The 8,950-nt window shown below is 44.5% G+C and overlaps 1 protein-coding gene across 1 annotated transcript; it reads left to right on the top strand.

Moving 5' to 3' along the window:
- The first annotated feature begins 1,229 nt into the window (after positions 1-1,229).
- trhrb (thyrotropin-releasing hormone receptor b) lies at positions 1,230-7,132 on the top strand. Its single transcript, XM_030409634.1, has 2 exons — positions 1,230-2,696; positions 3,988-7,132. The coding sequence occupies exons 1-2, from the start codon at positions 1,917-1,919 to the stop codon at positions 4,408-4,410; spliced, it is 1,203 nt and encodes a 400-aa protein (XP_030265494.1). The 5' UTR covers positions 1,230-1,916; the 3' UTR covers positions 4,411-7,132.
- The last annotated feature ends 1,818 nt before the right edge of the window (positions 7,133-8,950 follow it).

Below are 8,950 nucleotides of genomic sequence, written 5' to 3' on the forward strand. Positions count from 1 at the left end.
ACAGCGTGCAGCGAGTCCGTGTGTGTCTGTGTGTTTGATGTCAGGTCAGCTCTCACTGAATTCAGCACTCACCGGAGACTCCGGGTCTCCCCTCTCCTCTTTGAAACATTGTTGTGTAGTAGAGTACATTTCCCCTCCAGCACCAGTGAGCAGTCAACATTACGAACAGAAACACCCGACAATGGCGGTCGAATCCATAGATCATGCTGCAGTCAGGTTGATAAACAGGAGTGAAGTTGAAAGGCTCCTGATCCGAACAGCCTCCAGCTGTTTACTCCTCCAGAGAGTCAGGCTCTTCACACGACTCTCAACTCCTGAGGAGCAGCTCTGCCCCGCGAGCTCCACACAACCCCCTGCAAACGACTTTTATTTTGTTTTGACTGTAGAAGTTAGATATTGTAGGTTAAGCCATTATTCACTGATTTGCATGATAATTAATCAATATAACATCGAGCAGAGACTTTTCTTCAAGTAGGAAACTCATTTTAAAGGAAGCTATAAACATGTAGCAAAACATTAAAGTCTACTTCTGGTCAATTGTATTTGCATCATTGGAAATGTATTTTCACATTTATTGCTCAAAATGTGGAAATTTTCTTTGTGCTCACCGAAAAAAATAAATAAATCTGATTTTAAGAGGCGGGCCAACAAGCGTGATTTGTGACATCACAAATAATTTGGAAGCCAATCATGGTCCAAGTTCGCAAGTGTGATGTGTACACTGTGAACGGACTTTAGTTTGTATTATTACCTCTTTAATATTTAAATATTAAACTTCTGAGTTTATATTTAATCTTCAAAACTACACAGTGCCCCTTCAATGTGGTATTTACACTTTTCTTCTGCAAAAACTATGTCAGACACACAGAGGGTTTCTATTTGTGTGGAGTGGAGCTTTAAAATCTTCTACATGGGCTGAGAGGTGTGTCCCGCCCAACTGCAGCTGGAAAGAGAAAAATCAATTCATAGCGATGACATGGACTCTTTGTTTGGAGACTTGACAACATGTTCTTCATCTTAGAGTGATGCCAGGATCTCATCCATCAGCTGCATCTTGAAAATATGTTGAAGAACAAAAAAAAAATGTGTTATTTACTGAATGTGGTGATACTCGAAAATGCAAAAGAGCATGAGCATCATCCTCCACCATGTTCCAAACAAACATCCACTTTTAAATTAGATTCCTAATGAGAAACCGCAGCTGAAGGCATGAAAACAATGTGGAGACTGCAGCTCATTCCATAACGCAGCCTAATTTATTAAAGAGGCAGCCTGCTGAGCTGAGCTGGTCATCAGCGGCGAGGCTGCTTCATAAAACACACTATGATTTATGATTCTGAGGTTTAAATAGCTGTGAGGATCGAGAGCCCAGAGAGAAACAGAGAATCGGAGTGGTTAAATCATCTCGATAAGCAGCTCTGACTCTGATGTCTGCAGCCTTCTGGAAGTTATCAAACAGCATCAGAGTGACTGAGAGACACAAACATGTTGGTCCGTTTTGACGTCTGAGCAGCTTTGTTGATGAGGGAGGTCTCGAGTCGGAAATGTAATGATGGGCTAATCCCCTCGCATGCGTAATGACAGCTGGTGAGAGGAGCACGGCTCAAAACCAAACCTCCATCTGTCTGACAGACACAGTTTGTTCTGACGAGGACGCGGCCACGCATCGCCTTTTACGCACACCACGACGGCGGAGGAGTGAGTGAGTTAGCAGCAGAGTGCGAGCAGCTCTTTGTCACATTATGCTGGGTTGACGTGAACGGCACTGCTGGGTGAACATTTTGAGATCGCTTTACACTTTTTGTGGACCCGCAGAGTCGACTGATCTCTCGCTGAAGTCGCGCGTAAAACCGCTTTGGTGCGTCACGAGGCAACATTCGCCCCAAAACCGATTTCTTTTGAGCTGAAACGACAAGATGGAGAACTTTACAGCAGCTCCAGAGCTCAATCGCACTTTGGGCATTTGGACGGACTACAGCATCCCGTACAAAGTGATAAGTAGTTTGCTGCTTTTGGTGATTTGCGCTCTTGGAATCGTTGGCAACGTGATGGTCATCCTGGTGGTGCTCACCACCAAACACATGAGGACTCCGACCAACTGCTACCTGGTGAGTCTGGCCGTGGCTGACCTGATGGTGCTCACGGCGGCCGGGTTGCCCTCCATCACGGACAGTTTATTTGGATCTTGGGTGTTCGGACACTACGGGTGCCTCTGCATCACCTACTTCCAGTATCTGGGGATCAACGCGTCCTCCTGCTCCATCACAGCCTTCACCATCGAGAGATACATCGCCATCTGCCATCCGATCAAAGCTCAGTTCCTGTGCACCCTCTCCCGAGCGAAAAAGATCATTTTGTTCGTTTGGGCTTTCACCTCTCTGTACTGCGTGATGTGGTTCTACCTGTCAGACATCCAGGAGCTGGTGTACGACAACATCACCATCATCACCTGCGGCTACAGAGTCTCCAGGAAGTTTTATTTACCCATCTACTTCTTCGACTTCGGCGTCTTCTTCGTGCTGCCGCTGCTGCTCTCCGCGGTCTTGTACGGGCTCATCGCCCGGATCCTCTTCCTCAACCCGCTGCCCTCAGACCCAAAAGACAAGAAGAACGGACAGAACAACCACAACGTCAACAAAAAAACCAGCTGCAAGAACTCCCGACACTCCAGCTCCACGGCGAGCTCCCGCAGACAGGTGAGAGGTGGCGCACAGCCCGGTCCTCACGGTCACACCCGGACCCCAAAAACACAGAGATCAGACCAGTTCTATCTGAGCCACAAGTCACAGATGAGTCAAATGAACGGTGCAGAAATGTATCCACGTACTACTTCATTTTGTGCCACTCTATACTTGACTGTACTGCATTCCAGGAGGACAGGCTGTACTCTGTTTCCCTTCACTACATTTACAGCTAAAAACAAAATACTGCAAACTACAGCACTAAAATGCTGCTCACACATGACATCACATCACTGAAGTCTGACAATGTTACGCCACATTTTTAGTAAATTGGCTTAAAATACTGACATACTTTGTCATTAAATTATCTTAAATAAGTAATACTTATCTCGTGTCTTTGAAAAAAAAGGAAATAAAAAAGTAATTCACTTTCAAACTACTGAACTAATTGATTGTGGTGATAAAAAACGAGTAAGGCAGAACATTTCAGTCAAAATGCCACGAAATGCCATGAAACTGAAGAAAATACTGCAAAAAAAAAAAAAATACAGTTGTTTTAATTCAAAAATGAATTGCCAATACAGGACTGAATGGTTTGAGATGATCTTTTGTTCCACACAACTGTTGCACAAACACAAAATCCTGCTGTAACCTCACCTTAGTACTCAACTTCCAGGAATAAAAATAGTTAAAGAATCAAATTATGGCTTTAATTTTTTTAGGAAAAAACATGTTGAAGGGAGAGTTTGGTTATTTTGATGTGGGGTTGTGTGAGGTACTTAAACCTGGTCAGTGTATCACCAGTGTCCACATATATATCCATTTTAAATGTACGCTGTGTTTTTAACATTTTTGGCACTTTACGTTGCCGTTAAATAGCCCTTTCCTTTGGCACTCCACTCCCTAAAGCGTATCACCTCAGTTTTTTTTATTCCATCATCTCCTTTTTCTGCCAAATTAAATGCCTTATTTAATACCGTGAAAAAATACCTCACATTTGAGAAGCTCCAACCAGCCGTGTTTTGGCTTTTTGGCTTAAAGAAAAAAAAAAAAACGTAATGATAAATAATGTAATGAATCAATTAAAATTAATAACTGGGATTATGAAAGGCAGGAAGTCGATCAGTGACGCTGAAAATAAATTAGCCTAATTGCCTTTTTCTGTCTATTCAACCAAGATCGTAAAGAGAAAGAACTGAATATGATGTGTGGCTCCATATTTGTTAGTTTTATTTACTTGTGATCAGCTCAACAGTATTGCTTTGCCCACTTTAGTCTGATATTCCTGATATTACTCCCTCTGTAGGTGACCAAGATGCTGGCTGTGGTGGTGCTCCTGTTCGCCACGCTCTGGATGCCGTACCGCACCCTGGTGGTGGTCAACTCCTGCCTGGACCAGGCCTACCTGGACAACTGGTTCCTGCTTTTCTGCCGGGTCTGCATCTACCTCAACAGCGCCATCAACCCGGTCATCTACAACGCCATGTCGCAGAAGTTCCGCGCCGCTTTCCGCAAGATCTGCCGCTGCGGCAGGAAGGGCTCGGACAAACCGGCCACCTACAGCGTGGCCCTCACGTACAGCGCGGTGAAGGACACGTCGATGGTGGAGAGCACGGATCACTTCACTACGGAGCTGGAGGAGCTGACTGTCACGGACGAGCTGCTGTCGGATCAGAAAATGTTCCCAGATCCCTGCGTGTACGGGAAGGTGAATTTCAGCGACGCCTGAGATTTAGAGAGCCAACGGAGGATTGTTTAATGGAGTCGGCTGAGTGGGAATATCGCTCCTTGAGTGCCTGCTGACCTTTTCTGAAGCCAGGCTGCTGTATAGAGAGATGTAAACACCAATTACAGCCAGTGATGAGTAATGACAGTCTTTGAGGCGCGAAGCCAAACAACACTTCATCGAGAATGATAGCGGACATTGTAAAGCGACAAACATCGGCTGATAAGCTTTCGTAATCACATAGCTGTTATCTCATCTCAGACCGTCTCACATGATAAACCGTGTGAGTCAGTAAAGCATGAATGTGGACAAAAACACCATGAACACTTCATATATCTGGTCACAGTCCAGCAGAGACTGTTGATCTCTACAGGAGACATATCATTCTCATTTTCAGGGTGCATCATTTTATTTCAGGTTACTGCTAGAATATGCTCAAAAAACACAACATACAAAACGCTCAGTTTTAGCTCCTGTCTCTTTAAGGCCCCGCCCCCTCCTGAATAACAAGTCTCCTTATGATTGGTCGGCTCACACACGCCTGAGCCAGCACAGCTAACAACAACAGAACTGCTGCGCTAAATCAGTTCTTACGTGCCAAGTGTGTGACATGACGGCGTGGCGTGATGTCACAAAGTCACAGAATTAAAGGCGGGACTACTGACGAGGCGTTTTAGGAGCGGTGTTTTCTGTGGGAGAGAGGAGCTTCTGTTGGTGCAGACTTTGACCTTTTAACTTTCAAGATCTTTTACAAGCACAAGAACCTCTACAGCACACTGAAGGAAAGGAGAAAAAGAAAATAGATCTCCTTTAAAGCTGCACAGGGCGGCGCAGCACTCGCGAGGTAACAGTCTTACCCAATGTGAACACCAACACCCAGAAATCCTGCAACATGAACACGTTCACGTTCAACAACACAGCCGATCAGTGATGCTTGAATGCCGAAGAGATGACAGACAGCAAGAAAAATTACACCAACAAGTGAAGAAATCAGTGGAGATGTGTTGATTGCCTGTGCCGTACAAAGACCTTTGGGTCTGAGCTAAGAAAAGAGGGTTACTCTCCAGCCCTTCGCCCTGTGCAGCTTCCCTAAGTGTACATCATCCTGCCCCCCTGATGTTTTCAGGCCAGGCGGTCCATTAAAGGGTGAGTCACACCTGAACCTTCACAGACAAAACAGGCCCTTTTTTTACTGTGAAGGACATGTATACGGCCTCGAGCACAGTGTGGAAACCGAGACAGACTGTGCCGAGTGTGCCCCGGAGGCTCGGCGCAACCTTTATGAGCTCTCTTGAGTGCTGCGTCGTGCTTTTTTTCCACCGAGTGTTCGCTGACAACGAGGGGAGAAACGAATTGCTGAAACCACTCTGCGACGCGGATTTTTAAAAAGTGCCATGGTGACGTCTATTACGTGTTGCTGCAGCTTCCACAACCTCGCCCTGCTTCTGATAAGTCATCATTTAGAATGGGTTTATGAGTCGTCACTAATGGCTTCGCTTAAAGGCAGGAAATCATTTGATGGTTGCGTCGCTGTTTATAAGTAGCAGGTGCTTTCCGTCCAGACAAGCGTTTTAGAGCCGTTTCCAAACATGACATTATCCTAACACATATTCAAACATTTGCCGATGATGGTCGATGATGAAATAAGGTCCCCAGAATTACGTTCAGACCTCGGTGCCTATGGTGGGCACTTAGGGACCTCCACAAGCTTCCTCAGCGCGGGAGTATGAGTGATGTGATGGAGGATGTCACAGTGTGCTGAGACAGCCTGGCGAGAGAGGTTAAACCCCTGGAGGTCATCTCAAACCTGCACCGCTGCTGAGGCGCTTCTCAAACCTTCAAAAATGAATTCATAAATCTGATCAAAACAGCTTCGTTCATAGAGTGGGAGAGTTGTGAACCTTTGTTGATGCCCTGCGTTATAAATGTTGATAAAAGGTTAACAGATACATTAATGTACGACTTATAAACCCCGTTGAACGTGCTTTATCAGACAGTGGTACCTCCCATACTCATAGCCACAGCAGTGATTGTAAACCTCGATGTTGAACAGTGTGAATACAGAGACGTAGTGCAACATATAGAATCTGTGTTCGAGCTGCAGCGACGTGAAGTGTGAAATGTTTTGCTCGGCGTCACGTGAACTGTGGATTTAACAAACTGTCGCTTTGCTCGTCTCGCTTTCTTAGCTGTGAAGCGGATCGGTGCGCCGCGTAGATGCGCCGACGTTGTGTTGTGGCGTTTCTTTTTTGTGCCGGATCAGTGACCGTTTATGAATTTCTGAGCACGGTCGACCACACTGGGGAATATAATTGGGCGGCAGCGGAAGATGAAGCTCTGACACTCTTAACAAGGTTTCATCACGACTGCATGTGGAAAATGTTCTGTAACAGCTGCGGTTTTCTCTAACGATTGTACCAATAGTTTACACGCCTTGAGTATCAGTAGATTCTTGCCCTCGTGTGTCCCCTGTGCATTTAAAGTGATGATTATTATAGTGACTCTTCTGTCTGTAAGGTGGAAAAGAGAAGCTGTGGATATATAATCAGGCCACTCTTGCTTTTGCTGTTGCCCGATATTATTTTTGTGATGTACAGTTTGCAAGCTGCTGCCACGTTCCTGCTCTTTAGACTAATGTGATCCTGTGAGTTCGATGGTTAGCTAGGAATTACCCATTTGTATATTTTATCTTTCTGTTTCAAATAAAGTTGTTTCTGAAATTACAGTTTTGACGTTCCACTTTTTACGCACGGAAATGCAGATTCTCACCGGCATCAGCAGCCATTTCTTTTCCATCTGAAACGTTTCTCGCAGATTTGATGCTCGTGTCTTTGGTTTTTATTTCTACCGACTGTCCTTCCTGTTCATGACATTTCTCCGCTAACCACCACCCACACTCAGTAGGGTTGAGCTTCAGTCAAAGGAGAGAAAGAAGAGGATTCAGAATGACAAATCCAAAGTTCTTGAAATTAAGGTCGTAAGTAAAGTTGGTTTTTAAGTGTCATTCCCGACTCATCGTGCACTAACGCCTTGGGATGGCGGCCTGACCTGGCGGCCGATCCAAAAGCATCGGTTGTTGACGAGTTCCGAATGAGTGACAGATTTTTTTAAGATTCAGTGGCTTAAATAACAGTCCTGGCAGCCAAAACAGGGCCCTCCCTCTCTTGATGCATAACTGAAAAGGGCACTATGTAGATCTGGAGGAGAAATTACATTATTTACAATATTAATGGGGCAATAACACAAATTCATAAATATTTATTTTTTCTCCATAACTGAATAAGACAAGCTGTTCTCAGAGGATAATAAATCCCGGCAGAGCACAGTTTGAAGCTAGAAAGGTGGCAGTGTCCGCCACATGTAAACAAAGTAAGACAGTATGAAACTGTGTCGTCCTTTAAGGTCAGTTGAAAACAAAGAGAGTTTGTTTATTTAGTTTGTATAGGCTTAAAAAAAAAAAAAAACATATCAGCCAATGAAGATCTTCCCTAAAATTACATAGTGCACCTTTAAGGGTTAAACTGTGGGTGTGAATACTGGACAGAAACACGACTCCAGATAAACGCTGATGTTGCTGCTGGAAAAAGATGATTGTTTACAAGCACATTCGCAGCTTATTAAAGTGAGAATATGTTAGTGTTGTGTTGGTTTATTTGTATACACCATAGAGATAATACATCAGATTCACGAGGTGTTTTATTGACAGAAGGCTCCTTTGACATCTGGCTTTGACAGTATGCAGTTGAGTATGCAAATATGTTGAACCACAGCTCACATCCCTATCTGTCACTTTACATTAAACACAACAACAGCTCCCTCCTCACGCGGGATCTACCTTCAGAGTGTGCGAGCTTCTCACCAGTAAACGCACATGATGCTCCTGTATCACATAAACTCGCCGCTTCAGTTAACCGCTAATGTGCCACCGTCTCCAGGACTGAACCGTGTGAGTGGAATTTTCAAAAGGATCCGTACAGATTCCGTGGAGTGTGAATGATGTTTTAATGTGAGCCGTCCTCTCCTGTACACGGGTGCTGGGCCGCTGTCGGCTCCAGACGCAGACGTGAGAATGGCTGTAAAACACTTCAGAGACGAGTCCACAGGGAGACGTTGGCCTTCAGACAGTCGTCTGACGTGAGCCTGTCTCACACCCTGACAACGCTCACACTTCTGCCAGCGCCCTCTGAGTGCAGCAGTCTCAGTACTTGCATTCATGAATGACTGTATTTATAGTCCACACAGGTTCATTTAAGTCAAATCAGTTAAATTACAAAGAAACAAATACATATTTTATTATCTCCCCTGAGTGGTAACGGTGCAGATAGTTTCAGGAGTATGTACCAATGTTTTCATACATCTCTTTAGATCAGACATGGAAAGTAACTAAGTACAGTTACTCAAGTTCTGAGTATTTATGTTTTCAGCTACTTTATACCTCCAGTCTAACTACATTTAATTCAAATATACTGATTTCAAGTTCGAGTAACCTTGCAGATTACATGCTGCATCAGAGCTAACGTAGTGAAAGTATTATTCTAAACAT

Source organism: Sparus aurata, chromosome 3 (genome assembly GCF_900880675.1).
Source record: "Sparus aurata chromosome 3, fSpaAur1.1, whole genome shotgun sequence".
In the NCBI taxonomy this organism is placed as follows: domain Eukaryota; kingdom Metazoa; phylum Chordata; class Actinopteri; order Spariformes; family Sparidae; genus Sparus; species Sparus aurata.